We start from the raw sequence: 24,270 nt of genomic DNA, 5'->3' as shown, positions 1-24,270 counted from the left end.
GTGTCAGTGGTTAAGGGAGTTGATGCTTGTAGCTATAGTACCAATCAAGAGGGCTGCTTTGTCCTAGATGGTGTCAAGCGTCTTGAGTGTCGTTGGAGCTGGACCCAACCAGGCAAGTGGGAGTATTCCATCACATTCCTGACTCGTGCTTTTTGGATGGTGGACAGGCTTTAAGGAGTCATAAGGCGAGTCACTTACTGCAATATTCCTAGCTTCTCACCTGCTCTTGTAGCCAGTGTTTATGTGGTGAGTTAGTTGAGTTTCTGGTCAATGATAATCCCCCAGTATGTTGATAGTGGGGAATTCAGCGATGGTAACACCATTGAATGTCAAGGAGCGGTGGTTAGATTGTCCCTTATTCCCGATGGTCATAGCTTGGCACTTATGTGGCGCAAATGTTACTTGCCACTTGTCAGCCCAAACCTGGATACTGTCCAGACAATGGGACAGTAATTGACTGGGTTGGATTGGTCCTGCTTTTTACATATAGGACATACCTGGGCAATTTACCTCATTGCCAGTGAGATGCCAGTGTTCTGTACTAGAACAGCTGGATGGCTTTACCAAGTTGACACCTAAATCTTCAGGTATGCTTCATGCTCCTCCTGCATGCCCTCTTGTACTCTCCAGTGTTGCATTTGAACATAGACTGCTTCAGTATCTAAACAGTCACAAATGGGGCTGAACATTGTTGGAGGGAAGGTCATTGGTGAAGTAGCTGAAGATGGTTGGGCCAAGGACAATACTTTGAGAAACTCCTGCAATTATGACCTGGAGCTGAGATGACTGACCTCCAATGACTATGAACCTCTTCCTATGTGTCAGATATGACTCCAACCACCATTGATTCCAATTTTACTCGGGCTCCTTGATGCCACCCTTGATGTCAAGGCTGTTACTCTCACCTCACCTCTGGAAATCAGCTCTTTTGTCCATGTTTGTAATGAGGTCCGGAGATGAGAGGCCCAGGCGGAACCCAAACTGGGTGTCATTGAGCAGGTTAGTGCTGCTCGATAGTAAAGTGATTGAAGATGTTGTCAGCAATACTGTGATCAGCAGTAGACTGATGGGGCAGTAATTGGCCTGGTTGGATTTGTCCTGCGTTTTATGTACAGGACGTATCTGGGCAATTATCCCCATTGTCGGGGAGATGCCAGTGTTCTGTACTATAACAGCTTAGCGAGGGGAGTGGCATCTTCTGAAGCACAAGTCTATTGCTGGAATATTGTCAGAGACTGTAGCCTTTGTAGTATCCAGTGTCTTCAACCATTTTTTTGATATCATGTGGAGTGAATCGAATTGGCTGAAGACTGGTATCTGTAAATGCTGGGGATCACTGGAGGAAGCGGTGATGGGTCATCCACTTGACATTTCTGGCTGAAGATTGCTACAAATGCTTCAGTCTTATCTTTTGCACTGATATTCTAGTCTCTTCCATCATTGAGAATGGGGATATGTTTAGTACAGCCTCCTCCTCCAGTGCATTGTTTGACTGTCCGCCACCGTTCACAACTGGATGTGGCAGGACCGCAGAACTTAGATCTGATCTTTGGTTGTGGGATTGCTTAGCTTTGTCTATCACTTGTTGCTTCTACTACTTGGCATGCAAGTAGTTGATGGCTTTACCAGGTTGATACCTCATTTTCAGATATACCTGGTGCTGCTCCTGCAACCCGTCTTGCACTCTCCAGTGAACCAGGGTTGATCCCATGGCTTGATGGCAATGGTTGAGTGGAGAATATGACAGGCCATAAGATTACAGATTGGGCTGGTGTATTCTGCTGCTGTTGATGGACCACAGCACCTCATGGATGCCCAGTCTTGAGTTGCCAGATCTGTCCCATTTCACACTGTGTTAGTGCCACACAATACAATGGAGGTTATTCTTAATGTGAAGGCAGGACTGTCTCCACAAGGACTCTGCGGTGGTCAATTGTACTGATACAATGAGATCTGCTATAATGTGGAAGTTCAGTTCTTGTGCAATCCAGTGTTAAGAAAATCATGTAATAGCAGGATCATATGAACTAATGGGGCCAGAATCACGTTAGAACCCAAACACACTTGAAAACTTTGCACTTAGGAAACAGTGTCGCCAATTCGTCAATTGTGTTATAGCAAATTCTTGTTAACAAAACGCATAAAATAGCACAACGACCTGTACTGTCATAGACAGATACATCTGCAGCTGGCAGATTGGTAAGACTGAGGTCAAAGTATGCTTTTCCCTGTTGTTGGTTCCCTCACTAGTTGCCGCAGATGTAGTCTAGCAACTATGTCCTTGAGGACCCAACCAGATCAATCTGTAGTACTGCTGCTGAGCCACTCTTGGTGGTGGACATTGAAAGCACCCACCCAGAGTACATTTTGTGCCCCTGCCATCCTCAATGCTTCGTCCAAGTGTTGTTCAATGTGGAGTACCACCGATTCATCAGCTGAGGACAGTACGTGGCAATCAGGAAATTTTCTTGCCCATGTTTAACCTGAAACCATGAGACTTCATGGGATCCAGAGTCAATGTTGAGGACTCCTGGAGCAACTCCCTCCCAACTGTATACCACCATGTCGGGTCTGTTCTACAGGAGAGACAGGGCATATCCAGGGATGGTGATGGTGATTTCTGGGACACTGTCTGAAAGGTATTATTCCACGAGTATGACTATGCTAGATTGTTGCTCGACTAGTCTATGACAGCTCTTCCAATTTTGACACGAGCCCCCAGATGTGAGTGAGGAGGATTGTGCAGGGTCGACCGTTTTGGCCACTGTCTTTTCCGATGCTTAGGTCAATGCCAGGTGTTCCGTCCAATTTTTCATTTCTTTGAGACTTTGTAGCAACTGGTACAACTGAATGGCTTGCTAGGCCATTTTAGAGGGCAATTGTGAGTCAACCACATTATAGGTCTGGCGTCAAATTACTTGCCCACCAGTCAGTGGAGTACCAAAAAGGTAGCAAACTAGTACCACAGATATAGATTTTGAGTCTTCCATTATAGTTAAATATTGCATTTTTATCAATAAGTTCTGTTAGAATTCTAAATACAAGATTGACAGTACACTGGGTCACAGGAAAAGCAAAGTGAAATTATATAAATGCATTTTCAATAGGTAGTGTGCATATTTCATAACTTTTATTTATACACATATTACACAATTTATGTTTAGCACAAATTGTGTACAACATTATAAAATTCTGATCATAACATTGAGAAGTTAAAGACTATAAATCACTTAACACATCCTCAGTAATATACAAAAGCAAGAATTTCTGCAAGCAGGTTCCCGAAATGGAGATAGAAATTTGTAGTACACATCAGCCCCTTGTGGGCTGCAGGAGAAAATGCACCAGGAACAAAGGATCACTGGAAAATCTATTATCTATGGCCCAATAATTACTACTACATCCAGCACAGTTGATCAAGTCAACAGTTACAGAAAATTTCAGGCTAACTTGAACTTCAAAGCAATTCAATTGAGAGAAATCAGTTAATAATTGTAGTCTACCCATTTGAGCACTACTAAGCAACTTCTACTTCAATTCCTCCTCTCACAGGTTCAGAAGTTTTCAGGTTTTTTAAAACCCAAAGTTACTGTTTTCAAACATCTTTTTGCTTTTTTCTTTCGGTGCCATCACTTCACTGTGATGTCCTACACTCAGCTGGAGCACCTAATCTGATTCAACACACATGGCAGCAGTCCACTCAAACGGGTCTTAATAAAAATTAGCACTTTAAAGTACATGATGAACTGCATAAGCAAGACAAATTGGCACCAATTAGCTGAAGCATGTTGAAAACCAATCAGATCTTCTTGGAGAATAATGAAACAGTAAATCAAACAACTTAGAACTTTGCCCCTCTAGACTGATTTGTCTTAACATTCTTTATAACAATCTCTTGAACACCATGCTAAATAAAGTCAAATTCATCCAAAATATTACCATCAGGATTGTATTCCATTCTTTGTCCCATTCCCATATCAAAACTATTCTTGTCAATCTCCAGTGCTCCTTGATTGTCAAAGTATTTAATACAAAATTCTCATTTTCACTTACAAAACCTTCACAACCTTGCTTTTGTCTGATTTTCTGACCTCCTACTGCTTTTTCCTTTTGGTTGCAGTCTTTGCTCAGTGGTAGCCCACCCCCTGAGCTAAAAGGAACACATGACCAAGAATAGATCATTCAGAGCCAGAGCTTGCTCCATAATTCAGTAAGTTCATGACTGATTTGTGTTGCAATTTCATCTACCTTCCTTGGTTGGTCATGTGCTCAAACCCCAAACTAGATATTTGATTATGTTATACAGGCTGACACTTCACTGCATAACAAGCACAAAAAGTAGACATCTTTCAGTACAACACCAATGCACCAGGACTAGAGTAAGTGTCTAGAGAATAAGCTTTAACCTGTGATCTTCTAACTAAGACAAATATTCACTGAGTCACATTTTTGGCCAAGTATTATGAACTGATTCTTTGACCACGAAGGCTTACTGCTCTATAATCCTAAACTCTGCCATTCCTCCTCATTTTAATATCTTCAACCAAGACTTTGATACTTGTTTCTAAAATTGCATCCTTTAATGCAGCAGCAATTTTCCCTAAACCCCTGAAATGCCTTAGGATATTTATTTGCATTACCCACACCATATATAGCAAACTTTGTTTTAACCAGCACTTGATGAACCAACACTCTCGATAAACTGGCAAAAGTATATATCTGAAATCCCAGAACTTTATTATTATGATCGTGAGAAGGTCCAAGTAGTCAGCTGAGAGTGAGTAAGAGGGCTCTCTGCTGTTAAGTTTTATTTAAGGCAAAGATGCATTATTACTTAAGTGGTTTATGCTGTAAATAAAGTAAAATAGTTAGGTTTATACTCCACGTATTACATTTGTATTATTTTACATTGATTATGTGGACCTCATGATCAACTGGAATATTCGATTAACTGGCACAATCCTGGTCCCATAGATGCCTGTTAATAAACATTTGCTCAACGTACAAGTGCCTCACCTGATGTAACTGTGACATCACTAAATCATGCTTGGAAAGTTTGCAGACTATTTATAATTCACTTAGAGTTCATGAGCCTCACCTGTAAATCATGCCCGGAGAGCCTGTCTGTCTTAGGGAAAGTCGAGCTGGAGAGTCCGTGGTTGATTCTGGATACATCAGGTCAACAGCTTCAGTCAAAGGTATGTTGTTATTTTCTCACACTGTCACTTGCAAAACCTATAGCAACACAAAATTGGAGACAAAGACATTAGGAACTACATTTTCAGACAAAAGATCTTTACTTGACTGAATGTAGGTTGGTGTTATTAATGTGAATAGTAGGCAATGCATTTATCAAAGCATTTGGCAATTCAGATCTTTTGTGGAATTAAAGACTCATCTTCATAAAGACAACACCTTGTGTGTTCTTGTGTGGCACAATCAACAAACTGAATGGGATAGATTCAGAATGGATCCAGAAAGTTCAAAACTGAGCATTCATGAGGTACTGTAATTCAGCAGTAGCATCAACTGTCCACCACAATCTGAATAAAATCTCAGACAAGTCCTATCCCTCAATCGAATATTACCATCATTCGTTCAATGGGAAGTGTAAGAAAGCATGCCAAGAGCAGCATCAGCTATGTCTAAAGGGCAAAGCTAAAACAGAAGACTTTTTCAAGCTAAACAATAGAAGCAATGTGTTAAACAATGAGTAAATAATCCCACAACCAAATTAAACACAGGAATGAATGCTAGTGGTCAACAGAACTAATAGAGGCAGGTGGTTTTACGTACATCCATCCTCAATAATGGTGTACCCTAGCATGCAATTCCAAAATATGAGTTGTTGTATTCACAACCATTTTCAGTTAGAAATGCCAAATGGATGATCCATCTTGGACTTGACCGATGGCCACCTGCACCCCCAGCATAACAGCTGCTATTCAGATAATTTAGTTGACTCTTTATGATATTAAAAACCAGTTACGCTCAAAAACTATGGGGTTTGACAATATTTTGGCTGTAATGCTCCAAAACTAGCACATGATCCAGCTCTACACGGTGGCTCAGTGGTTAGTGCTGCTGCCTCACAGCACCAGGGTCCCAGGTTCAATTCCAGCCTCAGGCGACTGTCCGTGTGGAGTTTGCACATTCTCCCCACGTCTGTGTGGGTTTCCTCTAGTTGTTCCGGTTTCCTCCCACAGTCCAAAGATGTGCAGGTCAGATGAATTGGCCATGGTAAATTGCCCATAGTGTTTAAGTGCATTAGTCAGAGGGACATGAGTCTTGGGTGGGTTACTCTTCAGAGGGTTGGTGTGGACTGGTTGGGCCGAAGGGCCTGTTTCCACACAATCTAATCTAATCTAATACTACACTTGGTCAACATGGAAACATAGGACTTGAGAGGAGTAGGCCATTCAGGTCTTTGAGACACTTGACCATTTATTAACAAAGTCCTAAATTGTCCAAGTACATCTGGTCCATTAAAAGCAGAATAAATCCAATCCAACCAATTATCACTGCATCTGTCTATTCTCAATCAAGGAGCACTTCCTTGAAATTAACTTGCCTATGTTTGGTCAGTTTGGATTCATGCCAGAATATATGGCTCCAGACCTTATTACAGCTTTATTACAAACATGAACAAAGAATCTGAATTCTGGACAAGAGGAAAGAACGACTGCCTTTGATATCACAGTTGCAGTTGTCAGAGGGTGACATCAAGGAAACCTAATAAAATTGAAGTAAATGGGAAAAGCTCTCCACAGGTTTGTCAAATCGATCCCAAAAGGTGGTTTTGCTCTTTAGCGGGCTGATGTCAGTCCAATGCTGCTGGTGTTACTCATTAGTGTAGTGTCCTAGGCCCAACTATCATCAGCGACTTCAACACTGACCTTAGAAGACCAGAAGCAGGAATGTTTGCTGATGACTGCATTGTTCAATTCTATTTGCAATTAGTCAGATACTGTGCAGCAAGACCTAGACAATATTCAGGCTTAGGCTGCTGAGAAGTGCCAACTTTTGCACCACAGAAGCGCAAGCAAAGATTTGGTGTTGCAGCATTCAACAACAGATTTGTAGAATTGCTCACTGACATCCTTAGAGTCATCACTGGTCAGAAATTTAACAGAGGCAGCCATATAAGCACTGAAGCAAGAAGAGCACGTCAGAGGTTGGAAATTTTGTGATGAGGAACTCATCTCAGTGACTTCCAAAGCCTGTTTACCATCTACAAGGCACAAATTAGAGTGTGACTGAATATGCCTGAATACTTGCAGCTCTAACATGCAAGATGTTCAACAACATTGAGAGCAAAACAATCCACTGAATTGGAACAGTGACTCATCTACCTTAAGCAGTCACTCAACACCAGCATACAGTAGCAGCATGTACTATCTACAAGCTGCACTGCAGCAACTTGCTAAAGTTTCCTACAGCAACTCCTTTCAAATTCACAACCATCACTACCCAAGATCAAGGGCAGCAATGCACATGGATTACCACCACATGGAAGTTTTCAGAGTCGCACATATATTGGATATATGTTCCATTCCATTATGGCTGGGCCAAAATCTTCCAAGTCGACATACCTAAACTACATGAACTGCAACAGTTCAAGATGATAACTCACCACCATGTTCTCAAGTCCAATACTGAGTCAATAGTGCTGCCTCACCCACCTAACTCTCATGAACAAATAAAGTACAATTTTGAGTAAGAACATAATCTCCATATGTCTTTACTTAGCTAATACACAAGGTAAATATTTAAGTGTTAAATTAGCATTAAAGATACATGTAGTTGCCTGTGACATCTACATTTTGAGCAGAGTCAGATTCATTTTGATCATAATTGTTGTAGATTGACACAAGATGAAATTGGAAAACAATAGTTTACTGCTATTGGTAGAGTTTACTACTGTCCAAAAGGTGGGTGAAGGAAATGCAAGCTTTTTAGCGGGAGTGGGTAAAAGAAACAGTGGTCCTTTGTCCACCCCAACTTCCTTGGCCCCGTCATCATCACAGGGCTGCTTTCATCATAACCAATCCATTTTTACCTTCTAACTATCCCTATTATCATCTTTTCTTCCTGGCTCACCATTATCCATCCCTTTGTCGACCCAACTGCTGTTTTCTCTCTCTGTCTCCGGACTCCATCTCCAATCGTCTCATACACCTTTTCTATCATGCCCTGACTTCAGTATATGTATCACCTTTTCCTAGTTAGTCAGTTCTGAAGGAGGGTCACTGGAGCCAAAACATTAACTCTGCTTTCTTTCCACAGATCTTGCCAGACCTGCTAAGTTTCTCCAGCACTTTGTTTTTTGTTCAGATATATTCTGTTGGTTAGTCTGCCAAAGCAATTTCAATGTTCTTATTTCTTATGTTGAATAAATTTTAACTGAATTTAACTGGTCTCATAATGTAATGTATGATCAGTTCTGCCTTTTAAAATAAATGACAGTTATTCCAATATTTTACAAAGACGTTTCAAAGAAAAACATACGATTACTATCTCTCACTAAATGACCAGAAAGAATGGATGCCGTTCAATTGCTTGGAACACAATCAAAATACAGCAATCATCCAATGCCAATAGTTTCATCCAATCAGAGAAACACGTATATCCCACTGCATCTTTCAAAAATTGAAATTACATTTCTTTCAATGGGGATTCTGAGCAATAACCTGCATTTATAGTGTCTTTATTAAATATAGCACAACAACTATTACTCCACTCTTTTGCATGTAATATTGTTTGGTTTTAGTTCATCTTGTTACCTTTACAAAATCTATCCAACTGAAGCAAGTCTATTTGACTTCTAGACTAACCAACAATTTCCAGCTATTTTATAATCAACCAGTTTAGAGCTGTTATTACATACCTCTGAAGTGTATGGGACTGGAATCCTGGTCTTCTGGCTCAGAGATAGATTCACCCCCACTGCACCACAAGAGTCCTGTAACCATCAATTTCCTTTTTTTTTAAAACATAAGGGTGAAAGCTTACAGGGCTCTGAGTGATGTTGGCTGAAGATGAGATTTGTGGCAGTAACCGATGAGAGGTCCAGCGAGGCTTATCTCAATGCTGGGAGCATTGCACTGCAACTTATAGACATTTTCTAATCAAACTGTTCAGATATGGTGGTACACATCGCTGGAGCAGGTGGGACTTGAAAACCATCACTTCAACACAGAGCCCTACAACAATTCCCAAAGAAATGAGGCAAACACTTCCAGCTGGCTATGATAACTACAACTTTTTACTTGCTCCAAAGTATTTTCATGTCGCTTAGGATGTACAGCATCTCGGAGCATGATCACAAGCATCAACCACATGTAGTTCAAGGAAAGGTGGAGGAAGAAAGAGACTGCAAGGTGTTGGATGCGGACGGGAGGAGGCTGCAAGGCAGAGGGATGATGTTTCAAATGCCTGAAACTTGTTTGTCTTCCAGAACAAGGAGGTGACAACAAATGAGTGTTACAGACTGACACATTTGAAGGTCCAGGCCTACATGCTGAGGGACACACTGAAACTTGGGGCACAGTGGAGAAAGACTACTGTCTGAGGTTTTCCTGCAGAAGGTAAATGGAGGTCCATTCAGTTATTAGACCCCCCTAGTGCCTCAAATAAATGTAAATATTAGTATTACATGTGTAAGAGAGGTCTTTGGTGTTTTAGATAGAGTCAAAGTCCAAGATTTTGCTTGCTTACTTTTTTGTGACTATATGTATCATATATAGACAAAGAATTTTTTCATGAATGAAGTACAATTTTGAAATTAAAAAAGGCCAGAGAGAGAAGCAAATTGTTGTGTGAGGGCGATGGAAGGGAGAGACAGAGAAACTGCAAAGGCAGGAAGGAGACAAAAACTATAAGTGGGATGTGGTTGAAAAGTAAAGACGCATGAGAGAGAACATGTTTAAATCTATCAACATATTCCCAAGAGGAATATGCTATTAACTGGAAGACAGGAAATCCCTGATGTAATGAATTCCTTGCAAAGGATATGGAATCTCTAGCTTGTGGCTGTTTTGTTCTTTAAAACTCATTCACAGGATGGGGGCGTCATTGGCTACACCACCATTTATTATCCCTCTCTCATTTTCTGGAGGGTATTTAAGAGTCAACCACATTGCTGTTGTCTGAAGTCACATGTAGGCTAAACTAGGTAAGGAGGGCAGTTTCCTTCCCTAAAGGACATTAGTGAACCAAATGGGTTTTTCTAACAATCAAAATTGGATTCATGGTTATCACCAGACTCTTAATTCCAGATTTTTATTCAATTTAAAATCCACTATTTACCATGGCAATATTTGAACTCAGCTCCCTAGAATATTACCTGGGTCTCTGGATTAACAGCCCAGCGGTAGAATCAGTAGGCGGTCACCTCCCCCTAATGCACTAGGCTGTCACCTCCCTCCACTGCATATGTTCAGGAAAATTATATTGAGAAAAATATATTAGGTGCTTGCATTGTAATAAACACAGTCAATGAAGAAACATAATCCAAGATTGAAATGTAAAATACAATAAAACAGGTAGTAACTGCCTGGTTAAAATCTTCAGCTTTGTGCACATGGAATGGAAACACATCAGTTACAACCTCACCAGTCTGTGGAAGGTGGATTTAGGGTGAAGGCGTTTTTGTATGTAGAAGGAAAATTTATACCTTTACTTCACTGTGAAATGAACCACTTTCACATTCCAGGTGTTGTTGGCACACTATCTGCCAAGCATCTCAGTGCCTGGTGTCAGCTCCTTAGCTCCATCTGGGTCACTTAGGCCCACCCTTCCAGACTCCAGTTCCTTTGATGTTCTTTCACCTCTAAGCTTTTTCCTAGCCGGGTTCCACATCTTGCTGCCCTTTCTGCTGTTCGTGGTTTCATTTTGCAGCCCGGGGAGTTGAAGTTGATGGCGGGTAGCAAATTAATTGGCTAGCTTATGACAGGAAATTAACCCTGTAATCTATTCATTGTTTTCCAAATGTTAATGTGTGCTACACAAAGGCAGGAGGAGAGCTACCAATTGCTTACAATTAATGTTGGTGACCCCTGCTGCCTTTTAAAAAAAATCAACCTGTTCATGTGTGTTGTATAAAACATTTGGAGTAGACAGGACTTGAACCTGGAACTTCTGACTCGGGGTAGAAACACTACCACTGAGACATAGAAAGGGAGACAACTAAATTAAAATGGAGTTGGAGGTGAAAATAATACACTCCAACCTCCACATCGTCCACTTCATTCTAAAGGCTTTGAGGGTGTTGATGGGCACAGTGGGTTCCCTCTCCAAGGGCACTCAGACATGAAAGTAGTCACAGAGGACAGGCAGGTAGTCAGGAACAATGACTCCCTTTGCAGGGTTCTGTCCGTGTAGTGGTTCGCACTAATGGGTCATCACTGTGCACCTAAGCATTTCCAGAGAGTACACTATCAGGTTCAAGCACCACATTTTCAAGTGAAGGCTAGCATGTTCGCAAGCTGGAGGCCCATTGCTGCTACGCTCTCCAACTACTGTTGTAACACGTCGCCCGGCCACCTAGTATTACCCTCAATTCTGGTAACCCCCACAATCGTGCCACCTCCCTTCCACCAGCCCTAGATGTGGAGGAGTGGATTCCTAAGCAGCTTTCTAACAAAAGCCACTACTCTTGATGGCATGGTGATGCAACTCATATCAACCCATTCTCTAGCCGTTGATCAGGTCTTGGTAAAGACAGGGTCCTGAGGGAAATCCTCACTGTCTATGAACAGGAGCTACATGTCAGACTAAGGTCACACACTTGGTCGAACAAATTAGTTGTCAGGGCACACCAGACGACAGGTGGCTCAAAGGTATCGCTGCAGGGTATTAAGATGAAGGTCATCACCATTAAGCTCTCCCACAGAACCTCTGCTGTGACCCAGTGCATCGTCTTGCCCCAGAAGTGGACGAATAACTTCCTGAGTTTGTGACAAAGCCTGGGGAAGGGGTCCAAAAAACCAGTCAATACATTAGCATGGAGGCAACCACTGGTTTATGTCCACTGTTCGACATATGCAGTGCAGAAGAGTGTGCTCCCAAATTACTTGCATCTTCACCTCTGCTGAAGCTGCTCCACTACAGCCCAAAAGCTACAACACTAATATTAACCAATGTGGAAAACTGCCAAGGTACAGTTATTTTATTCAATCTGCTCAGACAGACATATTATGACACAGCTCTGGAGTAGGCAGGACTTGTACCAAGAGGTACTCAGAGGTGGACACGCTAGTACTGCTACATTTTCCAAACTTTTTTAAAAAAAAATTCTTTTCCCTACCACCAAATCACCCATGTTGCTTTGTTCACCACTAAATCACCAGTTTTTCTTAATCAAAAGATTAACCGACGTGCAAAGTCTAATCATGGGCAGGGCAGTACCTGAGTTTTCTTTCTCTGTACTTAGAAATGCTTTCATGCACAACTGAATGGTTTTCTCCCCTACAAATCACCCTTATTACTTTTCACTTGTTATCCTCCACCACCTGTGTCCAATTAATCAATTTTCCTGCATAGCCCATTCTTTATTCTGAGACTATACCCTCTGGGGGGGGGGGGGAATCAAATCAAATTTAATTCCAGGTTTTTATTCAATTTAAAATCCACTATTTAACATGGCAAGATTCGAACCCAGCTCCCCAGAACATTATCTCGGTCTCTGGATTAACTGATCAAATTATCAAATCAAATCAAAGTTCAGAGATGGTCTTGCATATGTCTAGAACACATGAAGAGAAAATGAGGTCTGCAGATGCTGGAGATCAGAGATGGAAATGTGTTGCTGGAGAAGCGCAGCAGGTCAGGCAGCATCTAGGGAACAGGAGAATCGACGTTTCGGGCATTAGCCCTTCTTCAGGAATGAGGAATGATGGCTGAGACTAGTGTTCCATGCCAGATATTTTCCATTAATCTGTGGAGAGGCATTATTACACATTTCTGAACTAGGTGGGACTTGAACTAGAACCTCCTAAATTGAGAAAAAGCTGCTAAGCTGTAACACCAAGGGATTTGGGGTATTTGAGCACAAAACACAGAAACCTAACGGACAGGTACACAGGTACTTAGCAGAACTAGTGGAATTTGGACCCTTACTTGAAGGATGTTGCAGTACAAGAGTAAGGAAGTCTTAACTGCAATGTGCTGGTCAGACCACATTGAAAAATACGAGCAGTTTTACTCTCCTTATTTAAGGAAAGATATTATATCATTGAAGGCAGTTCAGATAAAGTTCACTTGGGAGACCTCTGGTATGAAGAGACTGTCTTATAAGTTTATGTTAAAGATGGGGGAATGGTGGTTCTGTGGTCAGCACTGCTGCCTCACCGTGCCAGGGACCAAGGTTCAATTCCAGTCTCAGGTGACTGTCTGTATGGTGTTTGCACATTCTGAATCTGCACAGGTTTCCACTAAGTGCGCCAATTTCCTTCCACTGTCCACAGATGTCCAGGTGAGGAGGATTGCAAATGCCAAATTGCTCATTGTCCAAACATGAGCAGGTTGGGTGGATTAGCCATGAGAAATGAAGGATGACATGGAAGGATTGGGGGGGGCTCTGTGTGGGATGCTGTTTTGAAGGGCATAGTCGACTCGATGGTCTGATTGGCCTGCTTCCACACAATAGGGAATCCGTGATTCTATGTGAGAATTCACTGGAATTTCAAAGAATGAGAAGTGATGCCATTGAAATATACAGGCTTCTTAAGGGCCTTGACAGGGAAAATGCTGAAAGGATATTGCATCTCACGGGACAGTCTCGGACCAGAGGGCATAGTCCCAGAATAAAGAATGGCAATTTAAGACTGAAATTGGCTGGAATTCCTTCTATGGAACTCCATGCCACAGACAACTGTGGTGGTGCTGGGCAGGGTGTGTGGAGAAGAGGAGTTCTGTGCATATTTAAAGCTGAGGTAGATAGAAGGGAATCAAAGGTTGTGGGGATAAGGCAGAAAGGTTGACGTGAGAATGTCATATCAGCCATGATCCTAATGAATGGCAGAGCAGACTCAAGGGTCTGAATGGAAAACTCCTGTTCCTATTGCTTATGGTCTCCTGGCTCAGGGGTAGAGACATTACCACCAGTTTTTTCCCCTACCACCAAATCATTCATGGTATTTTTCGCCTATTAAATACTACTGCTAATCACCTGTGTTACAACTGATTAATTTACATGCAAAGCTCATTAAGTGCAATGGAATAACACCAAAAGATGACAACACCGGGTGAGAGCCCCACAGGTTTATTTGGAAGCACTAGCTTTTGGACCGTTGGTTCTTTGTCAGGTAGCTAGTGCAGCAAGATCATAAGACACAGAATTTATAGCACAAGAGCACAGTGTCATGCAACTGATACATATAATGAACAAACCTAGATTGCTGTTAAGTTTTTAATCTTTTAGAATGGGTTACAGGTTTCGATTCATTAATATGTAAATCCCAGAACTTCTTTCAAGTCACATTCCCGAGATAACTTAATGTTTTATAAAAAATTGTGACATCTCAGCTTAGAAAATGTATTAATGGTATGAGGCTAGAGTCTGTCTGAGTTCCAATCTTGAGTCAGACTGGTTCTGTTTCCAAAGTAGGAATTTATAAAATGTCACATGGATTGACTGCCTGCAGATTGCGTGCTTTTGAGCAAAATAGAATGTATCTGCAAATACAATTCTGCAAAATGCAATTTATGTGTGCGCACATCTAGGTTTGTCCAATATATCGTATCAGTTGCATGACACTATGATCTTGTGCTATAAATTCTGCTCCACTAGCTACCTATGAAGGAGCAGCACTCCAAATAAACCTCTTGGACTATAACCTGGCATTGTATGAGTTTTAAACTTTGTCCACCCCAGTCCAACACTGACACATCCTCATCATGACCAAAAGGTGAGAACGAGGAAGAGGGGATGAAATCAAAATGGAATGCCCCTGCTATATGTCTCTGCAGTAGACTGAACTTGAACCTGGGCCTCCTGACTCAGAGGAAGAGATACAAGAGCCCTATGCCATGTTTTTTTTAAATTTGTGAATCAACCTGTTCACTGATGTTATGCATCTATGGAGCAGTGGGATTTGAACCTAGACCTCCTGGTTGAGAAGAAGGGTCACTGCCACTACGTCACAATAGCTCTTAAAATCAATCTGTTCACAAATGCCCTGCTGTAAATAAATATCTTAAGATCACCTAAAGTTTTAAGAGACTGGGCTCCCTCTTGCGGCCGAAGCGTATTAGTGTAGGCAGAATTTCTTGCATCAATCAATCTCTGCCATTAGGTGGAACTCAGGCAGCAAAGAAAACAGGCACTGAAACTGGAAGGTTAAAAACTTCGAAGTTTAAGACTTGAAAGCAGGCAAGTTACTCAGGACATCTGTAGGAAACAACATTAGTTGGAACTCAACATTCAAATATACTGGGGTTGAATCTTTCGATATTTGGCTGAGCGTGACTTACATCAAATTTTTTAAATGTATTTTTACCATCAAGGTTTAGCAAGATTCCTTGCCATATCGTACCAAACCTGCATTAACTACCCATCCCAACCCTACAGCATCCCTAATGTCCAATTCTATCCCCAACTTTCCACGTGCTGTTTCTACATCAACTCGCCATACACACTGGATATCTGCCAAAAGACGAACATCCCTGGGCCCCATATCATATTTAAAAAGGTCGCTATGCACTCAGACGAGACATTTTGAAGCTATTCTGATCAGTCAGGGACAATATATTCAATTGTGTCTGAGAAGGGGAACATGGCACTGCAATTCTTCGATGTGGACCTGACTGTTTTGATCATGGGGGTGGTGCAAAGGAGAGCAGTCCTTTTTCTGGAGGACCAGCAGAGGAGTCTGCAGCACCAGACTCTGCAGTCTGGTTCAAGGCCATCCCCCTGGGTCAGTACCATCTTGATGGTGAGGAATAGCCAGCATTGCCATCTAAAAGGTCAAATACCTTCCCTGCTCCCCCAGGATTAATACCATACTCTTCACTCAGCTTCCTTGCACTCTGCTACTGGACGCACCTTCCACCAAGGCTTATGCTCTTTCACACTCACTACTGCCTTCTTATGTTCTCACTACCCATCCTCCGCCAAACTTCCTAAACCACTAACCCTCCAATGCCCCTGCACTGCCTTCACACTCCCCTGAAATACCACCACTTGCACCCATACGGTCACCTCATTCAATCCCTCTTTTTCTGTCATTCCATGAGACAATGGCACACAATAGAGCGAAAAGAGTGCAACATTAAACTCTTTAGCCGCTATAAGGAAAAATCCTGGTCCTCACAGGAGAAAACTGGGATGTTCCTGCAAATGTGCCAAGACATGAACATCCCACTAAGTACCACTTGTTGTTCTACTGCAACTCTCTAAGTAACCCAATCTTCAGTCTCATTCATTGCACTCCATGTTTTTAGATTAGATTAGATTCCCTACAGTGTCGAAACAGGCCCTTTGGCCCAACGAGTCCACACCAACCCTCCGAAGGGTAACACACCCAGATCCATTTCCCTCTGACTAATGCACCTAACACTATGGGCAACTTAGCATGGCCAATTCACCTGACCTGCACATCTTTGGACTGTGGGAGGAAACCGGAGCACCCAGAGGAAACCCATGCAGACATGGGGAGAATGTGCAAACTCCACATAGACAGCTGCCTGAAGTTAGAATCGAACCTGGGACCCTGGTGCTGTAAGGCATCAGTGCTAACCACTGAGCCACCGTGCTGCCCCCTGGTACCAAGAAACAGTTCATGCATGCAGACACAATGTACTGACCAGCACTGTACAATCACCTGGGGACAATTTACCCATTTGCAGCAAGCAGGCATAGAACTTCTAATCATTGGCCACAACTCCTCTGTTTCATATGGGAGTACAATTTGATGAAAGAGTCAGATTGGTGATAGCCTCGCAGGTGGCCAAAAATTAAACAGCCTAAGCCACTGTTCCTTGGAGAAGAAATTCCAGAGACCAGGCACCTGCTCATTTCCCAGGCAGAAGAGGACTCCATAGTATCAACAATCAGAGACTTCATCCACATGCACATTGAGATGCAAGAATGATAGACAGGTATGTAGGAACCAGTAATCCTAGTTGTCCAGAAACTGCAATAATGCAGCATATCATGAGCATGCAGCTGAGGGTTCAAGTGTGCAAGCACCGAGGGAAAAGACGAGCAGCCTTGAGGTGCAGCCGCATCCAATCTGGGTGCCTGTCTCTGCACGCAATGTGCCCTTACAGTAGCCTTTGAATACAGGCTGCTAGTGCACCCTGCAATGCAATTATGTCCTTCCTAAACATCTTGAATGTGTACTTGGAGGTAGCATGATGGTCACAAGGGGTTGGCATATGCCAGCTGTCAATGCCTGTGGATGACGGGTGCATGCAGCTGGTGCTCGTGGATTGTGCCTTGAGATGCTGTTTGGACCAAAGCAACATGGAGACCCTTCGGAGTCAGTGGCAAGCTGAAATCACCAGGTACCTGCTCTGGTTTCCATGTTGAGATTTCTGGACATTTACCTTGTTTGTCACATTTAGTAAGATAGGAAGCTGAACATTAAGGAAGCACACTGGGCCATTAACGAGGTGTTTTAACGAGCAATAATCCCCTTAAGTGACAAATCATCTCTGCCCAAAGAACAACTCAGCTTGCAGTTTGGCAAAAACAAAAGATGGATTCAGATGTTTTTTATGTCAAAATGAGTCTCATAGGATCTCTCATTTGGGTAGTGTTGTAGAACAAAGAGATCTAAGAGGTCAGGTACATAATTCTTCGAAGTTTGCATCATGTATAGATAGGATAGTTAAGGCAGCATTTAGCATGTTTGCCTTCATTGCTCAGACCTGAGTATAGCAGTTGGGATGTTATATTGAGGTTGTACACAATGTTGGTCAGGCCTCTTCTGGAGTAAGTCCAGTTCTGGTTGCCCTGATAGAAGGATATTATTAAGCTGGAGAGGATTCAGAAGAGATTTACCGGGATGTTGCTAAGAATGGAGGGTTTGAGTTATAGAGAGAAACTGGGACATTTTTTTCCACTGGAGCAGAGAAGGTTGAGGAGTAACCTTATAGAGGTTTATAAAATAATGAGGGGTACAGATAAGGTGAATGGTAAGTGTCTTTCACTTAGGGTGGGAATTTCAAGACGAGGGAATATATTTTTGAGGTGAGAGAAAGAAGATTTTAAAAAAGACTTAGAAGCAAATTTTTTTTTAAGAAACAAAGTGATTCACGTGTGGAGTGAACTGCTAAAGGAAGTGGCGGATGTGGGTACAACTACAAGGTTTAAAAGACATTCAAATAGGTACGTGAATAAGAAATATCTGGAGAGATATGGACCAAGTTATGGACCAAGGTATAGGTGGAAGGAAGGGGAGAGCTGCATTTTTGATTAAGGAGAGTATCACAGCAGTAATCAGAGATGAAATAATTGAAGGATCATCCAATGAGGCTTTGTGGGTGGAGCTAAGAAAGAAGGCGGTGATGGTGACATTATTGGGGTTGTACTATAGGCCCTCAAATACTCAATGGGAATTAGAGGAACAAATATGCAGGGAGATTGGGGAGACTTGAAGGAGGAATAGGGTTGTCATACTAGGGGATTTTAATTTTCCTAACATAGATTGGGACTGCCAGAGCATTAAGAGATGAAAGGAGCAAAACTCGATCTACTCTTGGGAAATAGGGCAGGACAAGTGACATAGCAGGACAGTGGGGGAGCACTCTGGGACCAGTGACCATAGTTCTACTTACTTAAAAATAATTATGGAGAGGGACAAAACTGGTCCACAGGTTCAAGTTCTAAATGGACGCAAGGCAAATTTTGATGGAATTAGACAGGAGCTTGCAAAGGTTGTTTGGGGTTGTTTGTTTGCAAATAAAGGGACGTCTGGCAAGTGTGAGGCCTTTAAAACTGGGATAGCTAGAGTTCAAGGTCTATATGTTCTTGTGAGGGTGAAGGGCAAGGTTGGTAGGAATAGGGAACCTTAGATAACAAGGGATATCATGGCTTTGACAAGAAAAAAGGAGGCGTGGCTCAGGTACAGGTAGCTGGGATCAAGGGAATCCCTGGAGGTATAAAGGGAATACAGGAGTTTATTAAAGGAAGAAATCAGGAGGGCAAAAAGGGGGAACGAGATAGCCTTGGCTGAGAAGAATAGGGTGAATCCAAAGAGGTACTTAAAGTATATTAAAGGAAAAATAATAACGAGAGAGAGAATAGGGCCCCTTAAGGACTAAAGTGGACAAGTATGTGTAGAATCACTGGAGATGTGCGAGGTCCACAATGAATATTTCTCCTGTGTGTTTATCATGGAGAAAGACAAGACAACTTGGGGATGTTAGTGGTAATATCTTCGGGATAGTCCATATCACAGTGGAGGTGATTTTGGATGTATTAGAATGTATGAAGGTGGATAAATTTCCTGGTCCTGACCAGATATACAAAGAACATTGCAGAGAAGAAATAGCAGGGGTCCTGGCTGATAAATTTTTCATCATCGTTAACCACGGGTGAGGTCCCAGAAGACTGGAAGGTAGCAAATGTTGTGCTATTATTTAAGAAGGGTTGCAAAGAAAAGCCTGGGAACTGTACAGTAGTATGCTTAACTCCTGTGCTGGGTAAGATACTTGACAAGATTCTGAGAGATAAGATGTACACAGGATTTGATTAGTAGTTAGCATGGCTTTGAATGGGAAATCATGCCTCACAAATTGATGAAATGACCAGGAAGGATGACGAGGACAGGGTGGCAGGCGTAGTTTATATGGATTTCAGTAAGGCCTTTGATAAGGTTCTACATGGGAGGCTGCTCTGGAAAGTTAGATCACATCGAATCCAAGTCAAGTCAGCAAATTGGATACATAAATCCCCATCATCCCCTTCACATAACTCAATATCATCTGGTAGAAGACAGAGGGTGTGGTGGAGGGTTGTTATTCAGACTGGAGACCTGTAATCAGTGGGTGCCACAAGGATCAGTGCTGGGTCCACTACTTTTCGTCATTATATAAATGATTTGGATATGAACATAGAACATAGTTAGTAAGTTTGTAGATGACACCAATATTGGAGGTGTAGTGGATAGCGAAGAAGGTTACCTCAGATGACAACGGGATCTTGATCAGATGGGCCAATGGGTTGTGGAGTGGCAGATGGAATTTGATTTAGATAAATGCGAGCTGCTGCATTTTGGACAAGCAAATCAGTGCAGGACTTAAAACACTTAATGGTAAGGTCTTAGGGAGTGTTGATGAACAAAGAGACCTTGTTGTACAGGTTCATAGCTCCTTGAAAGTAGAGTCGCAGGTAGGTAAGATAATGAAGGTGGCATTTGGTTTGCTCTCCTTTATTGGTCAGAGTATTGAGTACAGGAATTGGGAGTGCATGTTGCGGCTGTACAGGACATTGGTCAGGCCACTTTTAGAACATTGCATGCAATTCTGGCATCCTTCCTATTGGAAGGATGTTATGAAACTTGAAAGGGTTCAGAAAAGATTTATAATGATGTTACCAGAGTTAGAGGATTTGTGCAACAGGGGGCGGCTGAATAGGCTGAGGGCGTTTTCCCTGGAGCATCGAAGACTGAGGGCTGACCTTATAGAGGTTTATAAGATCATGAGGGGCATGGATAGGATAAATAGACAAAGTCTTTTCCCTGGGATAGTGGAGTCCAGAACTAGAAGGCACAGGTTTAGGGTGAGAGGGATTAGATACAAAAGAGACCTAAGGGGCAACTTTTTCATGCAGAGGCTGATACATGTATGGAATGAGCTGCCAGAGGAAGTGGTGGAGGCTGGTACAATTGCAACATTTAAAAGGCATCTGGATGGGTATATGAATAGGAAGGGTTTGTATGGATATGGGCCAGGTGCTGGAAAATGGGACTAGATTGGGTTGGGATATCTGGTTGGCATGGAGGATTTGGACCGAAGGGGCTGTTTCCATGCTGTACACCTCTGTGACTCTATCTGCAACCATCAGCAACCATGGCCCTTCCTGTCTCATGCTCAGTCAGAAGAGGAAAGGGTGCAACCCAACTTTCAATTCAAAATTCTGCCTCATTTTGCTTATTAAAGAGGAAACACTTTTGGAGGAGTAGTGTGTTCAGTAGTGGGCACCTTATTACAGGAAGGATATTAAAGCCTTGGAGAATCCGCCAAAGGAGATTTACTTCAACGATAACAGAAATTAGGGATTTAAATACAAGGAAGACTAGATTGAAGAAATTAAGTTTGTTCTCATTGAAACTGAGAAAACTAAGAGTTAATATTATTGAGGTGTTCAAGATTCTGAAAAGCTGTATTAGGGTAAAAAAAGGATGTTCTAATTCCACTGGTTGTACATCAGTAACTAGGGTCCCAGTTTCACAACCGTCAGCAAGACAGCTAGAAACAAGAAATTACGTTTTTCAGACTTGTTTGGATTTGGAATGTACTGCCTGGGAGAGTATTGGAATCAATTTTCAAAAGAGTCTTTTTTTGAAAGAGAGAGAACTGGACACTATATATTTGAAAGTGATGAAATTAGAGGGCTATGAAGATACGGCGAGAGAATAAGACCTTTGTAGCCAGTATGGACACAATGGGCCGAATGGCAGCCTCCTGTACAGTAAAATTCTATGATTCTATAAAACAGTAGAAAAGCTAAGAGGACAAACATGGAAATTTCCAAGTCCTGAGGCCTTGACAGCTGAAAGCATCACGAGATCATCAAATGATAATGTAAATAAAATGAGGGATGTTCATGAGGTCAGAATTAGCACAGCACAGATATCTCAAAGGCTTGTGGGGATTACAAAGACAGGGAGTGAACAAGGCCACTTATGGATTTAAAAATAAGATCAAGCTTTAAATATTCAGGTGTTGTTTGCAAGTCAGCAAGCATAATCATGAAAAGCAAGTCCTATAAAGTAAGCTATTTGCAGATTCATGACCCCAATCTCACCTCACTGAATGCCAATTTGGCAATATATCACACTAGCTCCACAAGATTTCATCTGTTAATGTATGCTAGACAGCAACCAATGTAAGCATGCACCCATTTTCATGCAGTGAGTGACAGAAGTGTGGAATCTCTTCCACAAAAACAAACAGATGTCAGCTCAATTAAAAATTATAGATGAGACTGATAGTTTTGTTAGACAATTGATAAAGGGGATATTAGCGACAAAGCATTTAGATAAGATTGAGTTAAACCACAATATCAGCAGAATAGATTCAAGGTTCAATGATCCACCTGTTCTTTTCCTAAAAATCTTTGTTAACCTCAGCTTCCATTATTGTAAATATTCAGTAATTTTCTAAAAATGGAAACCATACTACAAATGTATGTTGATATAGTTTAGAAACAAGGAACCACTCAATTTTCAATTGTTGTTCTGAATTATTTTTTTAAAAATGATCAGATACTGTATTCTTCTGAGTAGAATACCTGGCATCACTCTTGTTTCAGGCAAGTTAAAGGAAGAGTTACATAGAATGTGAAAATCTAATCAAGAATACACAACTCCCTCCCCTCCTGATCAAATCAAGAAGCAGAGGGATGCAAGAACCTGCACTCATTTACACTCCACATGCATGATGTCTATTTTGAATTCCAATCTACTGATCTACACAGTCAACAGTAAATATTTTTTAAGTTCTAAAAGAATCAGAATGTAATTTGACGTATTAAAAGAACCAATTTAATTTCTTAATATATTATAGGTAAAATCTTGATGCATAAATTTCTCTCTCTAACTGACAATATTATGGCTGCTGAAAATACTCCTGCCTCTGCACTGCAGCATTTGACTGTAACTTGCAGAAGCAGTCATTTCAAGTAAGTGAGGTACCATGGTACCAACACTAAAGCTATTAATACCACTGGAGGACAATTCCATTAAAAACCATGCAGAATGTACATATGTTACAACAATATAATTTTTAAAGACAAACTGATCACAAATCTGATTCATTCTGACAGGGAAAACCAAAACGTTGGCTTAATAGAGACATCAATTTTAAAAGGATTGTCATGACTACAACTCTCTATCAAACTGTCAGACAAAACATAATATTGCAGCATCTTCCATTCAACTTGGAACTCAATTGTATTCTCAGACTAGTGCTTCGGATCATTTTTAATGCATGCAGTACATACGTATTTATTGCAAAGAGCTTGCAAAATAAGCAGATAGTTATTTGGTGAAGAATCCTTTTTGCAGCAGCAGATGTGGTCCAGCTAGGAGTCCTGTAGGAGGTGCCAGAGGAACGTTTACATGATACAAAACAATGACTTGTACTTTGCATATTTCAAGGAAACCCGGAACTGCAGTGCTGATTAACAATTCTTGCAGTCACTCCTTAAACCAACGACAGGCAAAAAGCTGTACAGAAAATAATCAATGCAGCATAAGCTCCTCTTTTGCCACTTGGTTTTTTTAATATACTACTTTTAATTTGTGGCAATATATTTTGTATTTGCATGAAGAGATTATCAAGAATAAAATAAACATATTAGTAGTAGCTCAACAAGATACAAAGTTTTCAAACAATACCGGAAAGGTTTCATGGTCTACAAATCAGTTGGTTTCTAATATTAAATACGAAGACAAAATGCAATGTATAATGCACAAAGACTTGAGAGTGCACTTTCACTTAAAGGTTGAAAAAAAGGTTAAACTGCAGTTCTAAAACACTAATTCAGAAATCAATTTATCCCATTACTGTTGCGAAGATTCATGATCTATAATTACTACTGTTTGGAAGCTTAATTCTAAAGTGGAGAAATTATGTATAGTTTAAAGTACGATTTGTATTGCTATATTGAGGAAGAGGGAAGTACAGATTTAGTTTAATTTTTGAGTTCTAATTGCAGTACAAAGTTGTCCGAAGTTTATTGATGCATGTAGTTTTTAAGTGGTTACAGCCTTAGAGGAGAGCTTGACATGTACAGTTCAGAAAAATGGGTAGAAGGGAGACAAAAAGACTGTTGACTAGTAATATAGTGTCCTATGACACAAAAGAAACCGACAGAAACAAGTCTTATTAGAAAGGTAGTTTGTAAGGCTTTTTCAGAGAGAAACAGATCATTCAGAGAAAAACTGTAACAGCATCAGTACAATTCATCAGTCTCTAAAACAGTCAGGGCTGTAGAAAATAAGTCCTGAGTGGTTTAAAATCAGTAAGGAGAAGAGTTCAGAAACCAATTACAGCCACCGAACTGAGCAAGACATTTTAAATGGCAATAGAATGACC

The 24,270-nt window shown here is 41.3% G+C and overlaps 1 protein-coding gene across 8 annotated transcripts in view; it reads right to left on the bottom strand.

Annotated features, from left to right (window-relative positions):
• Positions 1-24,270, bottom strand: part of kcnab2a (potassium voltage-gated channel subfamily A regulatory beta subunit 2a) — a 265,891-nt gene that overhangs the window by 153,975 nt on the left and 87,646 nt on the right. For 7 of the 8 annotated variants that reach the window (XM_043675966.1, XM_043675967.1, XM_043675969.1 and 4 more), the window contains exon 2: positions 5,099-5,235. In XM_043675966.1, coding sequence (XP_043531901.1) covers positions 5,099-5,175 — 77 coding nt within the window. In that variant the 5' untranslated portion in view covers positions 5,176-5,235. Of the gene's footprint in view, positions 1-5,098; positions 5,236-23,173; positions 23,238-24,270 lie in introns of those variants that run through there. The other variant, XM_043675968.1, reaches the window with a different exon arrangement.

Source organism: Chiloscyllium plagiosum, chromosome 34 (genome assembly GCF_004010195.1).
Source record: "Chiloscyllium plagiosum isolate BGI_BamShark_2017 chromosome 34, ASM401019v2, whole genome shotgun sequence".
Lineage (NCBI taxonomy): Eukaryota > Metazoa > Chordata > Chondrichthyes > Orectolobiformes > Hemiscylliidae > Chiloscyllium > Chiloscyllium plagiosum.
The sequence above is the reverse complement of the archived record's forward strand: the minus strand, read 5'-3'. Positions and strand labels throughout refer to the sequence as shown.